The following is a 22,490-nucleotide window of genomic DNA, read 5'->3' as shown; positions in this document are numbered from 1 at the left end:
AAATTGGTCCGGCGGGTGGTTTCAAACGTCGTTTCAACACAGGAGTCCGATGCGCTACCCATACACCATTCACTACGAACCCAATATGGCGGGAAAACGGCTCCAAACATAGATAAGTAGATGGATGCAGACAGATTGCAAAGTGACAGCAGTGAGCTCCATGAAATGAACAAAGTGAAGCTTTATGGCACCTCAGTGGTGCGGACAAGGGGACAGAGATGGACATCTTGCTTTGGGTCCCAGGTGTGACACCCGTGACATCTCGATACACGGGTTTGCATACTTAGACTAGCATGTCGTCAGCAAAATTCTGCTGTCATTATGTCACAATAATGTTGATGACGCCAGGTCCTGGCATTTCGGGAAAACTTTACCATGAAATCGAATTTGTATACTAAATTTCATACTTGCAAAGTGACATCCTTTTACGAGCAAGAGAAATGCATTTACAACTTTGAAATCACATGTCTGCACTCCTTAATGCAGCATCTATTTATCGGTGACCGACAGGGTTCAGATACGGCAGCAAAAAAGGCAGCAGAACAAGTTCTCGCAACCCTCTTTTATTCAACATTTCTTATCCCCCAAAGGGTCAACAAGAAAAAAACCCTTCCATCTCACAGGCCCGGCGCAAGCGCAAACTGCGCCAACCCAGCCACGGGAAGGCAGAACAACAGCATTGTTCATCTAGGGAAAGAAGTTACAACCACAGCTCGAGAAAATTCGCACACGTGTGGCACAAAAAAAAAAAAAAGAAACAGTTAATTCATGCCTTTTGTCTCGACTCGTGTCACAATGTTGACTCTCTCTCTCTGTGCCAAAAACTGTATTTGTGAAGAAAGGCGAATGTGCCAGAAAATGGTAACACACACACACAGACATTCCCTGCCCTTTGATTCACAACAGTCTTGCTCTCTCTATCGCTGGCTCACCGCTTCACCAACCACCTAAGAAACATAGGGATCATTAATTTCAGGGGCTTGCCCTAACACACGCCTAGCTATGCCAAAAAAGAAAAAAAAAAACCAAAGAGTGAAACAAATACGGCAGATAAATAAACGCCACCCTCTTCCGAGCTTGCACATACGAACTTCGCTTATACACGAAACAGGCTGCGCATCGAATACGCAACTATCGAAGGGATTCTCAGCCCATTTGCATCTCTCAAAAGATAAACAGAAAAGAGAGAGAGAGAGCGCAGGAACAGAACACTGCAACACATTAAGATTGTCACAGGACCTTCACGCTTCACCGAATATTTTAGACAGAGCGAAGCTCAAGCCCTAGTGATGGAAAGCAGTTCAATGCAATCCACCTATGCGTCCATCCACGCTTATAGTCTGTTACAGCACTACATAATGCTTAATACTTTTCCCAACAGAGGCATTGTAGAGCACCTAGAACTTGCCTCTTTGTGCATCAACTTAGGCTGAGAGAAAAAAAAATGCCGCACAGAATAGATTGTAAAAAGGAAGTGTGAAGTGTAAAATCAAAGCACAATTACATTACCTTAAAAAGCTTGTAGCATTTAAACAGCTTCACAGGCTATAAAATAAACACACACGATTCTTGCAATTCAATCTATTGGCAGTTTCTAACAGCCTTGCAATATGCGGCTGTGGTTGCTCTCAGCACAAGCGGCAATGTTGGACTCGTCTCAAGTTCTGCTTATACTTTATCAAAAACAATCTCACATTAAGAATTCTTTTTCTAAAAAAGAAATGCTAGGAACTCCACTTTCGTAAAGGCCTATAACAGTCTACTTAAATGTTAAGATGTCCGTTTACTGTCTGTAATAAGCCCATCAATCAAGCAACACGAAAAGCACTGTTGTGTGCAAAAGATGCCCCAAGCAAAATGATAACCAAAAACAAAATCCTCTGTCACTCAATAGTGTACATGCCCGAGGCACCTGGTGTCCGTAGTCGACAACAGCGCAAATTTGCACGAAAGAACAGGTGCAAGTGAAAAGGATTGATTGGGATTAAACACATCCTAGCTTGGCTTCACAGACTTGACATCATATCTTCACCGCTTAGGCACTACTACTTGCTTTTTATCTCCTCCATACTGGATTCTAACAAAGTGCAGTTGTCTGTCGGTCCGAAAAAAAAAAAAAAAATTCGGCAGCAAGATGTCTACGGCAGAGGCAAGACGCAGGGGTTTGCATAATGCAGAGCACTTTAAAAAGTCTTGCAAGTTCCAAACTTCCACGATTACCGCCTTGTTGTGCACCAATCTGGCTCTGTGCAACAGTTACCGGTCCAACATGTTTCCCACTACAAAGGAAAGTGCAAAGTAAATGCTGCACTAATGTGGGTTCTTCAAAATAACAATACTAGTACGCCAGCAACAGGCACAGTATTGAAACCACGGAAGGCTGGCGCTAACGTAGCTCCAATCAAGACTGCACTGCACAGCTGAGGCTGGCATACAGATGTCTCAATGCTGAGTCATAAATGAATGCCTAATTTGTGTGTGAGGGGGCAAAAAGAAAGAAACAACAGTGAGCTGTGACTATCCTGCACTCATTAACATTTCAAATGACCGTGCATGGTAGTTGGCAAACACCACTTCAACCTTGCCCTTACAAAACTCGCCAAAAGACAAATGGTCCACAGAACTATATTAACACAGGGAAAACAATCAATTGCATGTAGAGTTTGGAGAATGTATCTTCAAGGAAGCCACTGTAGGAACCAAAATATAATAATAAACAACGAACAGGAGCCTCCAAGTGTGTCAGTCTATTAGACCTCTTTCACATGTTGCACAAACAAAATACCTTAAAGCTAATGATACTTGACTACCTCCAACAGCATGATCACCAACAGTACCATTTTATAAAAAAGATGCCTCTACATTTAACTGGCTCAGTTTAATTAGCTTGGTTGCTGGCTCTATTAAAAAAAAAAAAGAAGCATTTCGGACCAAGTTGCACCCGGAGAAGTAGAACAGCCACACCAGTCCAAACGCAGGAGGTCCATCAAAGTGTGCAGCATGAAGTCCATTTCGACGAGGCAAAGAGACAAGCAAGACTGAAACTACAACATGGCTCAACAGAAAATAAACGGGCAACCATAAACAATACAAATCATCGAATACAGTAGATCAGAAGCACGTAAAGGATAGAAAATTCGGGCTCAAGAAGAAGAGTCTTTAAAAAAAAAAAAAAAAAAAAAACCAAATCTGCAAGCACGGGCGGCACAGAGAGAAGGAGACAGTCAGTGGTGTTTCAGCTCCGAGGCAATTTTGTAGTTGAGGATCTTGGTCCAGTCAATTTTGGTTCGCGTCAGTGGCAGCTGTCGGCGTAGCGCCTTGAATGTCGTGTCCGACATTGCCTGGTAGTTTTCGGAGATGGCAGTCTGAGAAGTAAAACAAAAGGATAGGCAAGGCTTGCTACTTTGTATGATGGCAGCAATAAAACATTAGTATGTTCGTAGGTGTCGCTGTAATGGACCCTTTTCGTAACTGTAAAGTTAGCCTTCCTGTGAGGCATGTTGCCAAGCTGATGACTGGTCATTTTTTGCAATCACTGTGTATGAGCGCCGCTTGCTTGTCTTTTGACATTAATGTGGCTCTGATGATAAGAGCATGCACAACAGACAAGCCCTGGCATTTTTGGTAGTTCATGACTTCCAAAAATTTTGATTTCAGTATGTCCAGTTCACCGCTTATGAAAAAGGTCCCATAAACCACAGCAGGTTAGGCGAGTAAAGTCCTCAATACATACAAAATGAGAATGTTAAGAATCCTGCATGTACTTATGTAACCAAGTTTAATGCCGATTTCATTCTGTTTACCAAATCTTGCATACCACAACAAGAGAAATGGCCGAGTAAATAACCAACCAGGAGCACTGACTCGAAAATGTTTTACAAACTGATGAGAAAACTCACCTGATACTCGTTTTCTGCATCTTCAACAATCTGCACGAACTCCTTTGCAGCTTGCTGTTCATTCTGGAGACAGGATATGAGTGACAAGAATTTGTATTACAGGGGAACGTGCAACTTAATGCATTGCAATATGTAACGTACATTAGCTTTTTTTTTCAATTCCAGAAGTAATAGAATGTGTTTAGCACAGCCAGCAAACAAACTAATGACACTGTGGCAAAAACCAGAATTCTGCAGACACTGAGCCACCGGAGTGCACAAGCAGGATACACGACTGGCAGAAAAGAGACTCGATAAACAGAAATCGTTTAAAGGCGTCCTGAACCACCCCTCGAGTTTGGTGAAGAAACACACGCAGAGGATAGCATACACTGCTGCGAACGTCTCTTTTGGGAAGCAGCATAGAATTTCCAATGTAGCCGACATGTATCTCGCAGAACGCACTTAAGCATTTGTTAACCCACAATCAGGTCAAAGTGCTATTCCACTGTTAAATGTTTACTCACCGCTAAATCTCGGATGAACTTTGCTGATTAAACAAGCTGCATTGGGGTTGAAAATGTTACTTCTAAGGAATATAGCCTTTTGTCTAAAGTTCTAAACCATATTTCTTGCTACAGTATCTAGGTAAACTGATACCAACTGTGCACCATATATTGCATTTATGAAAATATTTGGTTTTAATTTGTTTTGTCTGATGCACTCCTTCCTATCACTTCAGCTCAACAACTCCACTTTGAGCACATAATACGAACGACAATTCAACAAAACTCAATTTAATGAAGTGCTTCTGTTTCCTTGGCACATACAGTAGAACCATACTGATACATTCCTAATTTATGTGTTTTCCCGAGTACAATGTCGCTTAAGTCCGGTCCCAGCAAAGGGCTCATAGGCGCTTATGTATTGAATCCCCTTTGACACGTCGACCATCCCGGGCAACATGTTGCGACTTTGGCGTATAACTACAAGAAAAATATATGTGTACAGTCTATAATTTGAAAAAATTTGAAAGAAAAACTTCAATCGCACTAGACAACCTAGGTGCACACTTCCTACCACCATCAAAGTGTGTTTTTGACACACCACAGCCCTGGCGAAAATTTCCAAAATTTCTGACAGCTTACAGTGCACTGTTTGATATTTAGACTCTGCCTGCATGACTGCCTGCCAATTTGATGACACAGTCAAGCAGAAATAGCAATATTTAGGTTTTAATACATCACTGGCATGGTCGTCAGCCATGTCGCCACTGCCTCCTAAAACAGAAACTAGCGAAGCCTAGGTGTTGACCATGCCCAAACTACACGACAAGCCAAGCCACTAAGTCTTGAACACTGCATTGGCTGCATTTGCTGTTTGTAGTTCCACGCGTCCAATGTTTGTTCATTTACCGAGTTAAATAGCGACACAGTCCCGGGCAACTTCTTCAAGCAGTTTAAAGTGGCGCCTAATCAATTCTTGATGTCTGCATCGTCGAGGGTGGTGATTAAGTGAGGGAAGCACGGGGAGAATGGCTGTTGCAAAGAAATCCACGATCAGTCTGATCACAGCTCAGTCGATTTCTGTTATGTTGTCAGGGTAAGAAGATTCGGTGCATGCACTGCCTGTAATTTCACCTACTCATAGCGACAGCATGATGGTTTTCAAAATATGGACTGACCAGGTCGCAAGCAAGCATATGTGCGAGCAGGAACAGGTTGACAAACTTCGGTAGTAATCTCCGATGATCACGTTTGAAGGTACTTTCAGTTTTGTAGCACCGGACGCGTTGATAGTCGAGAGCGATCCTGGTACTGAGCCTTTTTGATTTTCGGAGTTCAGAAGTGTACACATCAAAGTGTATTCTGTAAGAGTTTACCTAGTGGACTGTCCACTTTGGCTGTCGCGATTGGCTCCAGCAGCACTAGGTGGACTCTTACAGAATACCCCTCCTGGCCCCTGGCAGCTAAACAGCAGCCTAGCTAGTTCCGGTCCTGATTAGGAAGTCACATGGGTTGGGATCCCAAGACAATTCGAAGCTGCCTGAGGGTTGCAAAATCGAATGCCAGGGCAGCTGTCCACGAGATAAACATAAACACTGCAGCGGCATGGAAGCGGTCTGCACGTACTCGGCGTAGTCAGCCCATTTATGCTCGGCCTACTGGGAAATATGTGAGGTAAAAGCTTGTTAGTTTGAACCCCATTTGGAAATTCAGAGGGGTATCTTGGTCCTAGGCAAAGTGCATGTTTAGTCTATGCGACCAAACTTTTAGTTATTTGGCAGAACTCGCCCATGCACCGGATAATTCGGACAAATGCTGACGACTGTCCCTGCACGAAAGTGAAGTAAAGGTGCATCTTAGTGAAACTGAAATGCGGTAGGCATCGCCACGGCATGGCCATCGTCATCAGATGGTGGCATGACTGCAGAATCACTGAGCATATTTTCTTTTTTTGTTTGCTTCCGTCTTTGTTCTTGTCAGTCGACTGCAAGATTTTCCCTTTGTTGTTGTAGGATCTGCATTGTCTGTTCTCGTCGAGTTTTCTTTTGCCATTGCGGCCATGTTGTGCAAGCCATGTCACCATAAGCTACTCTCACGGCAATGCCTGCAAAGCGACAGAAGGACGAGACCAAGGAGTAGGTGTCTAAAGCCAAAATCTTGAAAGCATTGAAAGATGGTGCATAGCGACAAGATATCATGAAAAAGTAGGATGTGAGGAGAAGCACGTTGGGCACATAAGTGAAAAACTAACAGCAGATCCTGCAAGCCTTCAAAGGTGAAAAGTTTCATTCTTCAAAAAAGCGGCTACGAACAGCAACTGATTCTCAGCTGAAAGAAGCTTTGTTTCAAGGGGGGAGGGATTCTCGTAATGCGTATCTGCCTTTGAGTTGAACTCTGAAAATGGCACAAGCGGAGAAGTATGCAACGATGACGATTATTTCATTCAAGGCTTCTGAAGGCTGGTTCGCGAGGTTCTGAGAGAGGCACAAACTTTTCTTCAGAAGTGTGTGTGGGGAAAATGGCAGCGTTGATGAAAAAGTGACCCCCGGGTAGAGAAATGTGCAGCCGCTTCAACACAGCACTACATATCACCCAAATGATACGTTCAATGTGGACGAGACGGTAATTTTTTTTTTCAAGGCTCTTCCGGACAAGACGGTAAGACCCTTAAAGGGGACCCGTGCATCGGTGGAAAAAAAGTGCATGCAAAGAATAACTCTGCTTTTTGCAGCCAATATGACTGGAACGGAGCACTAGTCACTTGTCATTGGGAAGGCTCAAAACTAGGGCTGCCAATTCTCAAATGGATGAAGTCGGGACGGAGAGGAGGGGTCTGGCAACGACCAACCCTGTCAGTGGCAAGGCCCGCCAAGGCCTGTAAGTGCTATAAAGTTGAACAAATTTTTTTAGACCTACCATGTCGCGATTTACAAAAAGAAAGATGCATTATTGCTGCCCGACTAACACGGCTACAAATACAGATACTGTATATACTCGTGTAAGGGCCACACTTATTTCCCATTATTTTAACGGGGTGCGGCTCTTACACGAGTCAGGCCTATATCTTCCCGCAAAGACCTCATATTGCTACTGTGACTGTTGTAAATAACAGTGTAAACAGTGCCAAGTGGTCCCACGTTATGTATGGATGTTCGTCGTCGCTTTCGCTCTCGCTGCTACTTGACAAGTCCGTCTCACGGGCGCTTTCCCAGAGGTAGTCGCCCCCCCCCCCCCCCCCCCTTCTGTACCATCCATGCGATTCCCGATTCCCAGGACCTTGAAGCTTTTCACAATGGTGTCGCATGACACCATTGTCAAAAGATATCGAACCAGACTGGCGTCTGGTCCGCGTTCCTTATCTGAGACATGTCATAGCCATGCTCCCTTCGAAGGCTGTTCACGAAACGGTGGGACTTTAACTCGTTTTTGTACTCACTGGGCAGCTTTTGACACAGTGTTGGCCTGCGCCGAATGGAGAGCCTGTGTTGATTCATGAAGCGCTGCAGCCTTAAAACTCACAAGGAGAGTGCCCATGTGGCGGGCAATGGCAATGGCTTTCACGCCGATCATCTCTGTCAACACTGCATAGCCGTTTTTTCTCGTACTCGTGACGTACTCCACAAGTTCCTTTTCAAGTTCTAGAAACTTGCACGGCTTCCCACAGAATGCTTTTTTGTTTCGGTTTGTTCCAGCGAGCTGTCCGTTTTGGCTGCACCTCTGACGCACACACTTCTCGTTCACATCAAATTTGCGTCCAGTAGCTCGCTTGCCATGTTCTTCAACGTAAGCCACGACTTTCAGCTTGAAGCTCACGGTGTACACAATCAAATCCTTGCCCATCGTCACCAAGCAACATAGCCCGCGATCCACTGAACAACCGCAACTCTGACCACATGATACACCGACTACCACTGCAACACTATCCAACATCACACAAAGAAAAGATGGCTCCAAGTGAACGATTGCAAACATGTGATTATGACGTAATTACGGCCGCGTCCCACATGATCTCTGGAGTACTGATGATTATAGGGGCAAAAGAGCCGCTTGCGCCATCTAGTAGCAATTAGTGAAGCTTAACTTGCGCTGGTGCATGAATTTGTGCGTTTGGCAGCTAAAAATATTTCTTTTTAAAAATTTCGGCTCACAAGTTAGGGGTGCGGCCCTTACACAAGTATACACAGTAGAGTTACTGTGAATGTTTAGGACATACGACAAAACTAGACGACAACAAAAACAAAACCGCCTTTGCGCTTGCAATGCAACAGATCACAAAAAAAAGTGCGAACAAGCTGTTGGGCATTATAAAAAGAAAATCTGGTTTATTTCTGTTATTCAGCAGGAAAAAAGCACAAGTTGGGATATCTGGCCTTCCTGACTGTGTCGTCAGGACATTTGCTCAAAAGTCAGGACTGTCCCGCTAATTTCCTACTCAAACCCCTCGCTGTTGCAAAAATATTAAAAGCCTTGCTGTTGAATAAGGGGCAAAGAGGAAGGCTTGGAGGAACTGAATATTTTTCGAGGCTGGCTGCAGCAGTTGGACTGGCAGTTCTCTTCCAAGGGCAGCAAAATAATAAAGGTCGTTGAGAACTACAGTGCATATAACTGCACGATCGAACAGAAAATCATCAAAGTTTTTTTTTTTTGACGCCTCATACTAATTCTGCTATTCAACCCATGCCAGGGTATCATCGAGTAAGTGCTTGTCTATATACTGAATAAAAGTGCTAGATGGTTTTGTTCTCCGAAGTTGGGAAGTGATACAAAGTGCACCTTCTCAACACAGTGTGCATCATCGCTCACATGTGGAAGAACACACCTCCACAAGTTGTCACCAACTGTTTTCGGCACAGTGTTTTTCTTAGCCTGAGGATGCGGCAGAAGCCGAAGGGTGCCGGCAGAGTCCAGCAACAGCAACTGCTTGAGCTTTGACGCTGTTTTGCCAGCTGATGTGAGACTTTCAGACTACATCACCGTGTATTAAGCTTTTTGTCACAGTCCAGCAGAAATTGTATTAAATGGGTTATGCAGTATACATAAAACCTCCAGGAAAGATTTTATAACAGGAGAGCCAAGAAACTATCTATAAAGCAAAGCAGAGTAATTGCAAACTGCATTCCCATGCAATTACTTGTAACAAGATGTAACACGACTGCAAATAGTTATTTTATTATATGCATATCCCACTCCTGTGATGCTCAAGCATGGGGCTTACAGTCACAATGACAATCCATTTTTTTGTCTTGTTTGTGTTTGAATTTATGCTGATGGTACTCCGTTTCTAGATAAAATTCACATCTCCGATAGCCGGAAAGATTTTGTGCTCAAGGTACGCCTTGTTACTGTAAAGGACACAAGAGACATGCCCCAAATGACTTGGTGGTGGCGTCCTATAAATGTATACATAGTAAAGTCGTGGGGTTCTTCGAGTCACAGCAACAATGCAGTGCAGTTGCTCCTTGCTGGCGAGCTCAGGTTTGCTCAACCACGCTCCAAACAATGCCCCCTTCAGTTACCAATGCTATTCATGCGCTGCCCAACGAGGCCCGCTATAAGCAGATAGGAAGAGGACCTACCGTGATGTTGAGGGTGGCTTTGATCTCCTTGGAGCTTACTAGTTGGACGTTGCCATCCTCGTAGTAGTGTACCTGCAGAAAGCATGAAAGACAAGCTACTTGAGCAGGCTCGCCTTGCTTTGTCAGAAACTTCAAACAGGATCATCCGTGTGATCACTGCTTTTGGCATGCGCTAACACTGCTTGACAGATGGCATCGAGTATTACAAGTGGTGGCACATACAAGTCCATCATTCATGGTTTTGTCAGTGCCCACACCACATGGCTCATAGGAAGTGTAAAGCAAAAAGAATGTGTTCGAAGTATGGATTTCCAAGATATCCACTTATGAGAATTGTTCACATGTACAGTTGGCCGCAAAAGCTTACGAGGCACAGGTTCCACAAGAAATTTGAATTTCTGCACTGTTAAAAGCCTGGTGCATCTAATTTAATGGATAGCTGTGCCGGTCGCAAAATGTACTACGGATTGAAACTTTGAATTCGAGGCTATGCTCCCAGGCTTGGCAGGAATTCAGATTTTTAGCGAATACAATGCGAATTCTGGCTTTGTGTTCAACACAAGTTTTCCTTTTATAGCGATAGCAATTATATGGACACTCCAGGCGCATTTATGCTGTCATCGGCATCGCCGTGAGGTTCCGAATAAAGTCCAAGGGCGATAACACTGTCGCGGCGCGTGCTATGCTGTATGTGCGAGTGAAAGCGTGCAAGGAGAGCTGATGATTGTGGCTCAATCTCGCCTGAAGAGCACTGTCTTCCGTCAAGTGCAAGGCATATAACGTTGTGCTGTATCTAGGGGAGGGGAGGCAGCATTCTACTCCCGCTGCAACTGCATATGTGGCGGTTGCGCGACTGTATCTTGAGAGCGATCTGCGTTGGGGGCAGAGTCTAGGTGTGTCGGCAGCTCGTAGCTTTGTGCATGCTGTGTGTTCTCGGCGCTCAGTTTGTGTTGAAGCGATAGACAACACGAAGGTCACTACGCTCGGTGCTGCTGCCGCATTTCCTCATGCCAGCGTTTTGACACCGAGTGCCCGCGGTCATCGAGTGTGACGTGTTCATGTTTGCTGTGCGTGCTGACACCATGCTTGTTAATTTAGTCAGCAAACGAATGTTTACAAGTTCATACGGCCGATAAAAGTACCATCCTTACTTTGGCTCTCTGCTACCATATTTACTCGTGTAATGAATGCATTCATATAATAAACATACCCCAAACTTTGCTACTGTGCAGTCCCACGATCGAACGGCCGTGCTGTAGTTTCCCGGAGAGACTAGATAGAATCCCTTACTCTCGCACATGTGTTTAAAGCAAGCGCACTTTATCGCAATGCCCGTCGCTGTGTTGGAAATAATGATGCCACGTGAGAAATGCAGAGATCATGTAAACAAAATTCTGCAGCTAACGTGCTGCGGCGGCACACCGGCAGGGGCAGTGGGTTTTATGATTGAGAATCTAACGGCAAAGCCATGACGAGAAAACATTGGCGGTAAACTTGCGGTAAGAACAGGCTGCGTGTTATCACGGTAGCTTGGGACCTGCCGGAAAGAGTGACCGTGACAACGCTCAGCCTGTTCTCACCACAACCCTGCCGCCAGTACCGGTGCAACCTAGCAAAAAAAACGCAATTGGTTCTCTGCACCAGTTATTTTATGCAGTTTGCGGACTTTACTCTGATGTAATAGCACAGAGAGCGCACGCAATGCTTGGCCAGGTGCGGCGCACCGGAGAGTCCAAGTGAAGAAGGGGCGGCCGGCACTTGGTACGCATAGGGAGCCTAGTCGGCCATAGTGTCGAATTCGCGTGTCTGTTGCTCGCTTTTCTGCCCGTCTTTGGTTTTGCTGTGTGCAATGGGCCCCAAGTTGAGTAATGAGCACTGCGCAGGACAGAGGTTATCTGCTCACAAAATGGAAGCGGTGATCAGACACCGATAAACTTTGACATGCGTATGAACAGGACGGTCGCGGAAAAATACGCACACAGTGTAATTGCCAAAACTAGGGATGGAAGATCATTCGGTACTGTCGTATATTCGATCGAATTATTCTCTATTCGTTATGCGCTTCGATTCAAATTCAGGTATTCAATATTTTCAAATTATTCAGCGCTCCTGAATAGGCAGCCAGAAGCCACGGATGGCCGATACAAAAACACATCTCAGACGATATGCTTTACGTCATGGCTGGCATACATCAACCATAAATCTCGAAGGTTATATGCTTTTGCATTAATGAGACTGAAATGTGCAATGCAAAAAGCAGAAACGGTGCTAATGTCCATTCGAAATGAAGCGGCGGAGTCTGTATCGCCATAGTCATCAGCGGAAATCGTACGGGAATGACACCAACAGCAGCATGCTTGGTGCCTACCGTATGTATTCGAATCTAGGCCGATAGTTTTTTTCAAATAATCACATACGAAACTCTAGGGTCGGCTTAGATTCGAGGATTTAAAAAAAACGCGCCAGTTTTTAACTGAAACTGATAAATATGGTGCATAGTTAGCGCCATCTAGAAAAGTCAGTATCGCAGCTGCTACTAGCCGCACCAGTAGCCAGCTGAAGTACACGAGCGACGTCGCCATTTTGACCTGCGTCATATCGGTAGTATCGGTATGGTGCAGCATCGGCGCGCGGTGTAGCGTTATCGTAATGGCACCAAATGGGCGATGCCACTATAGTGCCGCTTTCTAAACGAATACTGCATTTACTCGAATCTAACGCGCACTTTCAACACGACCCTAAATCTGCGTCGGCATTTCAAAATGGCCGCCTCGCACGCGCGTCGTGTTAGCATGCGGAAGCTTCCTCCGTGTGCTGCAGTACACGTGCTTAGGCAATAGTCTCCCGTCTGTCTTCACGTTCTCAGCGTGTACTCTATCAGTATGAAGTACCGAGTTCATCATGATGCCGCATTTAAAATGAAAGTGATCATCTGTGCGGAGACGGACGGAAATCGGGCCGCATCACGGGCGTTCGGAGAATCCGAAACTTGCGAGCGGGACTGGCGCAAACAGAAGGAGAGGATTTTTGCCAGCAAAGCAATGCGGAACGGTTTCAGTGGACCGAAGCAGGACGTAATCTGCGACGATCCACTCCGGCGATACGATCAGGCTTAGCCCTATCTTGAAAGCAATCTGCGACGGGTAAAGTCCGCCGCGCGCCGTGTTTTCGCCGCGTTGAAGCGAGAGGCATGCTAGCACGAAGGCGCGCATCGTCTCCAGCGTTTGACAGTTCGTTTCCGCGGTCAACGAGCGAGATGTGTTCATGTTTGCTTGAGCGCGCGTGACACCGTGCTTGTTAATAGCGGTCTACTAATTTGCTACCGCATTCGATGCATCGCCTTTCGGGCGAAACTGCGACTTTTTTTTTATTCATCGCAACATCAATGCATCGGGAGGAAATCTATTTTCCCAAATTTTTCCTCACGGAAAACAGGTGCGCATTACAATTGAAGAAGCGTGAGAATCGAGTAAATACGGTAGTTGTGCTAGCCGTAGAGGCATCGTCAAACGTTCAAGCCGGGCGGAACTTCGGCATCGGTCTGTCGTTGGAGGGGGCCACGGGAGATGGTTTTTGCGTGCGCCGCAACGTGCGCTCCTTCCAAAAATGCAGCATCTCTAATGCGCTGGATGGTACTGAATATAGCGCACTGTTTGAAGATGTCAGCAGTAAGGAAGATAGCGACGAGGCTAGCAGCAATGGTGACATAGAATGAGCTCGGCATGTTCAAATTTAATAAATGCTGTTTCATTTTGCGAATGCTGTCCTCGCTTTTTCGTTCGACCTACATTCGAGGTAAGTGTTTTTTTTTTTTCGGACTTCGAACTTTTAGGGGGTCGGCTTAGAATCGCAGTCGGCCTAGATTCGAGTAAATACGGTATTTGTGCCTTTATTGCATTTACCGCCGTGCATAACAACGCCTTGGCCGCGTATTTCATGATCACGTCGATAGTGGCAACGGTTTCTTCCACAGCGGTTGTGCAAAAAGCAGTTTCGTTTTGACTCAATACGCACATCAGCTGCGTGCCTAAAAAGTTGTGTAGTCGCTATCCTTGATCACATAAATAGCGCCCACGATTTCATCCTCAGTTGTTGCAGCGAACTGTAGTTTCGTTGTTCTGACTCAGTGCGTGCGTCGGCCATATGCCTTAAAAGGCAGTTTTTCTACCTTCAATAAGCTTAATAGACAATTTTCCTAATTTGCAAGCGAGCTTCTCTGCACTGCACATTTAACCAACTAATGGAGGCACCGGTGAATGTTCAAATGAAGATGAAGTGCTAGCTGCCCACACTGGGCCTTGTCTCTTGAGCATGGTTTCAACACGAGAGCCACGTCCACATTGTCCGTGTCATAATACAAGCAAACTGTTTGTACACGCTGTCTGCAAAAATGAATACACTGCCATTAGTTGGGCTAGCTGCCTCGCAGGAAAGATAGCGTTACAATTATGAAACGGTTCTACTGAGAGCTGCTAGATGCCTGTGCATGGATGTCAAAAAGACCATTACCTGAACTCTGACGAGTCCTTTCACATCAGCTGTGGCAGCACCGGAGGGGAAGTTTACTGTCCAGACGCTTCTCCAACGACCATTCCTGGTGACCAAGGGCAGAAAAAAAAATTGCACAATGTTAGACAGGTTTTTGTCCGGGCTCAAACAATGCCTCAGACACTAAAACGCACCGTCTTTTAGACAGCAATCAATGCGAGTATGCAAGTATTTGATGCTTAGTAGCGAAACGGCGACTTGGACCATGCTGCGCCCTGACAAGTGTTACGGATGTTATTTTTCTTTTCTCTGAGCAACAGCACCACGTTTTTAACTTTTTGATGGGACGATGCCATGAACATGACAGATGTTCGACTATAAAATTTACTGCGGCTGTAAAGGGGTCGCAAATTTGCTGGATGTATAGATACCTAAAACATATGGAATAAAGCTACACACACGTGCATGGTGTGAGGTGTCAGATGACGCAGTTCATCACTGACAATGACAAGGATGAAAGCGCTGCATGTAATTGCTTCAACCTTCTGTTTATGGGGCGATTACTATATCTCGCCAAGGTAGCCTATCAATGCTAGAAATCTAAAGCTTTCATCATACTGGCATGATGACAAATTCTAAGGGACTTTTCTATTTGAGAGTGACCCAAGTGGTCCAATGGTTGGCTTCAAACACGGCTCCCTCGGCAGAGCAGCCCAATGCTCTGCCCATTAGACCATGGACTACCCAGTGAATCAGGTTGGTGGGAAAACGGTTAGACATAGAAACATACCAGAAACTGCATGAAGCAGAAAATTACCCCCCCGCAGGAATGTGCACTCTACATCCGTAGTGTTGACTGGCCTTCATGAACGTGACCCACAAGACGAGCCCATCGGAAACAAGTAAACGGAAGCGAAACAGCCAGAACCGCACGCACAACCATACTCACCAGAAGTTCTGTGCCTGGAATTGGTGGTCTTCGAGGCAGGCGACTAGCGACAGTTCCTGGGGACTGGGGCTGCGGTCGAAGACGGCGCACGTGCCGTGCCGGTAGTGTTCGCGCGCGTACTGCGTCCACGCCTCCTCCAGCGCCGCCCGCCAGCTCTCGCCGTGGCCCTCGGGCAGTCCGACGCTGCCATCCCCGCTGGAGCCCGGCGGATGGCTCTGGTAGTCGGTTGCCTCCTTGCGGAGGTGGTCGTACCGGAAGGACTGCCGCGTGCGCGGGTCGTAGAACCGGCCCTCGCCAAGGTCATTGTAGTGTGTGACGAGCGCCTGAAAGTGAACACGGTAGACGATTAAGAGGAGGCTTTAGCTCGGCACCAACTCCGACTGCCCTGTTCAAATACATTAGAGGTTTATAATTAACAAAGACAGTTTACCAACAACGAATTAATAGATGCGTAACTCTGTGCTGAAAACGGATACTGAAGTTCCGTAAATGGAATCTCTTAAAGCATCTGATGTGGACAAGCTGTATATGAGTTTATGACTAACATGAAGTTGTTACAATGTTTACGGGGGTTTTGCAACAGTCCTACTCAAAATTTAAAGACATACTCCAGAGTGGTGAATAGTACATCAATTGTGCCTTCTAAGATGCTTCAGTAGGCACAGTTTACAGGATTGCGATATTTTTAAAATTTCTCAGCTACAGAGTAATAAGACTGATGCTGCGGTGTTTTCAAATTTGTCAATATTTGACAATTTCTGTTGTAAGCCGACAGCCTAAATCCGAAATTCGGTCCTAACAGTTGGTAGATTCCAACGCCTTTTTCTTTTGTCATAAACCTCATCAAATTCGGTGCAGTGGACTACAAGCAGAACAATCTTTCCATTCCCATCAATAGGAACTCATGAGGTAAAGCTTCCTCTTAAGCAACATGATTAGCTGGAGAAGTGTGCAAGCACTTGCCTTGTGTTCGGAGCCTTCAATTTCTACTGGTGTCAGCTGATCCTTATTGTACTGTGCAAATGCACTGAAAAAAAGGGGGAAAAAAGAAACAGAAATGCGAGGAAGTTTTCACAATTACTCTTTGAATTACAGTTGAAGACACACTGAAAATCGGGAACATACAAATAAAAGTTGCAAGTCATGTTTTATGAATAGCACTACCTGTTCACTGTACTAAAAACCAGCTCTAGTAAACTCTCATCAGAGGCCAGATATTCATAGTAGAGCAGTACACATGAAAAACGCCACATCTGCTGACAGCTCAACTTGAAACTCTTTTACACATTGTCGCTTAAATTTGTAACATGCCCTAGAAAACCTACATTTCTCGTTTATGAATCATAGCTAGCTTCAAATTCAAACCCCTGCTTACCTGGACGCCTTTTCTTTGAGCAGGGTGTCATTGTTCAGCAGCAGGCGGACGTCGTTGAACACCTCGTTGAATTCCCCGGGCGGTGCTAACTGGATGAAGTCGGACACTATGCGAACCTGCATAGAAATGTTCAACATTTTTCTCTTTGTTGACACTGAAAAAACTCGGGCTTTCAGCCAAGTCACAAACACATTCTTTCGGGCCACATTTCATTCGTCACTAAGAGCACTTCCCTGATGAAGATGAAGCTAACAAACTCTAATAGTCTTAAGGCTAACTGCAATGAACATTCACTTTGACTTGATTGGTTATAAATGAGTAGTATATATACATTATTGATGCCATCTTGCCAAAGCTTCAGGGCTGTTATTTGTTTTATTGGCGGCCTTTAAATACCACCTAAGCAGATGATGCATACACCTAGTGGTTAGTAGATATGATGCAAGGCCGAGCACACATAGGTTTATCTGTAACTAGGCTTTTTGTGCAGTCAAAAATTTCACTGTAGTTAGCCTTTAAGTGGCGCGGTTGAACATGAACCATTACTAATTTGCTGCAATTGCTATCAATACGTCTGACCATTCTGTATGTGAATTTAGGTTCATTTATTTACATAACATCGAAAGCTATTGATACCAACTGACAGCAGCACTGCAAGGACAGTTCTTTCTGTATTGATCACCTAGCAGAGTACATTGCAGCAAAAGGTGTTTTCCAACATGTTCAAACCGGCCTGTTCAACTGAACGTAACACAAAGTACAGGCGGCGCAAGAAGTTTATATACTGCAGGATCTGAACAAATGTTTGAGAACTGCTCGTTCCCAAGCAGTTCGTGACTGTAGCCAGTAAAACTATACAACACTATGTTCAGATATTCATGTTCACCAGGCTGCAAATCCGCGCACCAGGTTACATGTGCAGGGTGCGCATGTAACCAAGTATTTCCCGAGATCCAGCCATCTGTCAACTTTTGATGTCAACTGTGTGATAAAGTTGATGTACAGATCAAGCAGTTTCACCAAAAGAAAAAATGTTGCAGCACTGCATAGGAATATCTGACAACTGTAATAGGAATCACAGTTCCAATCTCGTTGAGGGGGCCTGTAAAAAATTGTCAAACTGTCATTTATGAGGTGCTTAACTTATATCCCGTCACATGGAAAGATTTAATGTTATTTGCAATTCTACAGAGAGTACTCGCATTGAGCCCACATTCTGTAAACTTGACAGAGCTTAAATAATTTACATTCTTAATCCGGTCTGCAGACTTTTCATGATCCTGAAGATGAAGAAAAATGGTGAAACAAAATTTTCAATAGACAGAATTACCTGGCACCTGAAGGGGCTAATTATATTGCATTTCAGTCAACCAGTTCACAACTCACGCCGAGTGCAAGAGGCGCCGAACACAAAGCAAGATCTTTGCACGTCACTGAAACTGGAGGCGGCAGTCACATGCTATCACAAACTACAATGAGCATGTTGCCAAACGATGCCGAACCGGCCCTTTCAATTGTGGGCTTCTCTCATGGACACAGCTTTCGCCAGCATTGCCATAGTGTTTGTGTTAGTGTTGTCTGGTACCATGAGACAGTCACATCAGGTTTTGGAGTTTCCCGATTTACGTCAGAAGCCACGCTGCATTTATCGTGCGTTTTGAACCAGCTGCATTAAGAGGTAATTTCATTCATTTGTTCTTGCGCCCTCAAGGTATTGAGGATGGGTCATTATCTATTCAATAAAGATATAAAACCAAGAAAATATTTCAGTCAGTATTTTCAGTCAGTACTTAAAGAAGACCTCGCAGGACACAGCCAGTTAAGCGCTTGAATCCTTGTAATTGCACGAAAGACAAATATGCGACAACAAATTGACATGGACAGGAGATATACCATGCAAGTTAGTTTTCACCACCCCGGTTCTGTTATGCCAAACGAGTCATTCAATGCGATACCCTCGAATACGAATTGCACAATACTGCTACTGATGTGCTCAAAAAGTGATTTATTTGGCACCGATGAGGCTCAGCATTTCGCAAGTTTTTACCTTTCTGATATTTTGAAATGAACTGTTATGACAGCTTTGACAAAAGTGAAATCCTACTAACAAATCACAAAAACCTTTAACACCTGTATGCCAACTTCAAAGTGAAAAAGTCAGCTTCTGCCTGCAACGCCACATCTGTTGACTGCTAAAAGTGAAAGGCGTGTGTCAAGCGAACGTTAGCTGCACATGTGTTGGTCAAGAGCTGTAAACTCAAGCGCACAGTAAAATGTCCCACATGTTACAGCTGTAAACTATCAAAGTGACCCTTGGACAAGCAACACAACCATATCTGTCATTATGAAAGATGTTCGATCCAGCAGAAACACCTGCTAGCTATACTTGCAGGATTAGTCATAGCCAGCATTGTTTAGAAATAGTGCCCTCTGACAGATTACCCATAGGGTGCAGGCTACTGTCTACAGCTTGTTACCAATTCCTGAAAAATATAAAAGGAACAAGTTATCCCATCTGCGAATTTCATATGCATTCCTCTGCACAGAAATGTGAAATATGGTACATTTGCCATTTAGTGAACATTAAGTTGTAGCGTTCGACCTTTTTTAAAGGGATGTGGAAATGGTAAGTGAAAGCGGAAGGAACCAATTTAACGCTACTGCCACTTGGCGAAAAATAACTGCTTAAATAGGAATCAAGAGATTCAGACGCAATAACATAGCAGCAACATAACGCAGCAACATAGTTTACTCAAGAAGAAGGACCCACAAGGGTCATAAGCATGGAATTGACTCGTCTTGCATTTCTTTTATCCAGAGGTGGTCGGTGTATGCTATTTCGGGTACAGTATATCTAAAGCTCCCGATCAAGTTCACCTTGTAAACACATGCACACGCACATCCACACACAAACACAGGATGAGAAACACAAGTTCAATTAGACATGCTTGAGCTATGTTTACTACTCTGCTAATGACTCGACATCAAAGTCCCGCGAATGTAAGGGTGCGAATCGCTTCTCGCGCGACACCTTGCGTTTGGCGGCGACTTTCGGTCCTGCAAGCAAGCCCCCGTGCCAAGGCGTCGTTCCCCGAGAGCCCGCCTTTAATAGGGGCTCTATTTATCTTTTCCTGGAGCCAGGAAGTTTATAGAGTCACGCAACTTCCTTCCCGAAGCAGCGAAAAGGCACCGCACAGGGAGGGCGCGAGCCGAGATAACGTCGACCGTGCGGGCGCGCGAGGCTGAGTGCTAAGGAGAACGGAGCGCGTAAACGCGAGAAGTCTCGGCTGACAATAACAACGACGAAGGAAGGTAAGAACAAACAAATAAAGCGACAAACAACGAACGACACGCCGGCGACGCCGTGCGCGGCGTAGGAATGCAAGCGACGTTTTGCTCTTCGCCGCCCACCCAGCCGGAGCACCCCGTGCCACGTTCGTTAGCAGGATACGGTCACGCTTTAGCGAACGCGAAGAATGGGTCGCAGCCGTCGGGAGCAACAAAACACGTGCTGCAAAGATCGGGCTAGAGAATTAAAAAAAAAAAAGCAGAACAACAACAAAGAAGTGAAAAAAGATCGCTCGTTCCGACGTGGGAATGACGCATCGCGTACTATACCACTACACAACAACCCTGCAGTCACAGCCGTCACATAGGTGTTCTGTGGTCGTCGGTGCAGCCGACAAACAAAAACGTTCCGTTCTGGCGGTCGATTTGGAGCAGCTTTTTTCGACCTTCCTTTCCGCAGGTGCGATTCGAACGCGCACTCTCCCGCCTGTTCGACTGTTGTTGCAAGAAATCGCGCGACGCTGGCTGATTCAGAGCAATTCGAAACCATCGAAGAAACGCACGTCACGGCGAAACGTAACCAGACGACAGAACCAAACCAACAATATCGGCTATCGCATCTCCAGCATTCTTACGTGTTGATCAAAACAATCTTAAAGGGGCGTCATCGCTGCCGCGATGATTCAAAGGCTGCGCTGCGGTGAATCAGAAGGGCACATATTTCACGGGGAAGACCAGTAAGACCGCGCAAAACGGCGTTCGCGGAAGAAAGAAATGAGTTCAACGACGCCAGCTTTAAAAGACCGTCTGCTCGTGACTATGTATGGCGTGCTGCGGGCCGCCTTGTCACGAACTTCCTGTCACAGAAGCTGCTGACGCACTACACGACATCAAAAAGCAAATCGCCGTTGACAGGGCACTTAAACGATGACGTACGGTCGAAATCGGAAGTGGAAACGCGGCAAGCGGGGTTACCGCTGGTCACGTAACCTGCAGGCGCCTGTTGAGGCCACAAGCAGCACACAAACCATGTCTCATGTCGAACATTTACACGCAACTAAACCTGACTAAACGCGTTGCGAGGGCGTTAACTTGCAATGCGTCGTGCGCCGAACCAATGCATGTATCGCAGATTATGTCAGCCTAATAAGCGCGTTGTTGTGAAGAATTTTTTTTCCTCGCTGATATAGGTCGGCGCCGTAATCGTACACCTGATCAACCAGATCGAATACGTGAGAGGTCGCGAGGTCGCTAACAAGCGACGTCGCCTGCTATGAGCACGCCAAGGCACATTCATTTAACCATCGCCTGTGCGCAAAACGCAACCAGCTACACATTTCGAAATGCAGAGATCGGCCTGTGCACTTATTTCCACATTTGGGTTTGTGCAATCCTAACTACAGTGCTATTTATAATACACTTATTTGCGACGATGCTGCGCGGTCAGACGTTGAGCGTTCTCCCTACAACTTCCGACTAGACTCGTACACCACGGCGTCATGGCATTTGAACAAGCACCGCTACTCCAGCAACGCCGGCGATGAAACTCTCTAGAGCGATAACGCTTCGTCGAAGCGGACTTTGAAACGCCGACAGGAAGCGCCTGGACGACACGTTCACTGCGCTGGCAAAAACACCCACCGACGCAACATCGTTCCTAAACCGGTCCGCCGATGGCATCGCCGATCGCTAAACAAAAAGCGCTCGTTCCTTTCGATGCATAACGTTGTCGGCAGCTCCCGGCCTTACACAAACTCCGGCGATTTGCGATTCATGCGGCACACCTTCGGCCAGTACCGCGACGAGAAGGTGCGAGCTTTCGTCGGTTGTTTGAAAGCGAGCACCCTACGAGGGACCGCTCCGAGGTGGGATCGGCCCCGCTGCTTTTTGCTGTTTTTTTAAGCCTAACCCACCGAAGCTACGAAAACCTCGGCTCGAAGAGCCGCATGGGACTGAAACGGATGCGAAACGAAGTGTGTAGTGCCGTTCTTCCCCCACGAACAAGCGAGCCGGAAAGACATTGGCAACAGTCACCGTAGCACTTCTCGATAACTGATATCGCCGGTGATTGCTGCTCCCGGAGTGTCGGCCAAGCGCTGTCAAAAGTTTGTCACGCGCCGTCATACCCTTGACTGGCCTAGACTACCACTCGCGCTTGGTGCTCGGCCCATAGTCGAAGAATTCGCACACATTGTAAACAATGAAGAGGCGTAATAAAGTTGCTAGAAATACCTTTTCTTGGTCGGATATCGGCTCATCGTAGTCTGACGCCATCTTTACACGCCTGCCACCGAGGAATCATGGGAACGCACGACATCCTGCGTGCTTCGCAGTAGAGGCGCTGCAGATCAGTCAAAATAAATGTTCTTGTGTGCGGCTTTTGTTCGAATTTATCTTATTTAGCAAGGCACAAATGGGAACTCGTCTGGT

General features: G+C 45.8%; 1 protein-coding gene across 1 annotated transcript; it reads right to left on the bottom strand.

The window, feature by feature from the left end:
* Window positions 1-547: 547 nt before the first annotated feature.
* On the bottom strand, window positions 548-22,422 carry LOC119466367 (F-actin-capping protein subunit alpha-like). The gene is made up of 8 exons (XM_037726873.2): window positions 22,293-22,422; window positions 16,773-16,888; window positions 16,361-16,424; window positions 15,398-15,720; window positions 14,470-14,554; window positions 9,961-10,032; window positions 3,900-3,962; window positions 548-3,365 (listed from the first exon to the last, which is right to left on the bottom strand). Exons 1-8 carry the CDS (start codon window positions 22,332-22,334, stop codon window positions 3,225-3,227), a joined length of 906 nt encoding a protein of 301 aa, XP_037582801.1. The 5' UTR covers window positions 22,335-22,422; the 3' UTR covers window positions 548-3,224.
* Between the last annotated feature and the right edge of the window lie 68 nt (window positions 22,423-22,490).

The sequence above is a fragment of the Dermacentor silvarum genome, chromosome 10 (assembly GCF_013339745.2).
Source record: "Dermacentor silvarum isolate Dsil-2018 chromosome 10, BIME_Dsil_1.4, whole genome shotgun sequence".
Classification (NCBI taxonomy): Eukaryota; Metazoa; Arthropoda; class Arachnida; order Ixodida; family Ixodidae; genus Dermacentor; species Dermacentor silvarum.
Note: the sequence above shows the minus strand (reverse complement) of the source record. Positions and strands in the feature narration are given on the sequence as shown.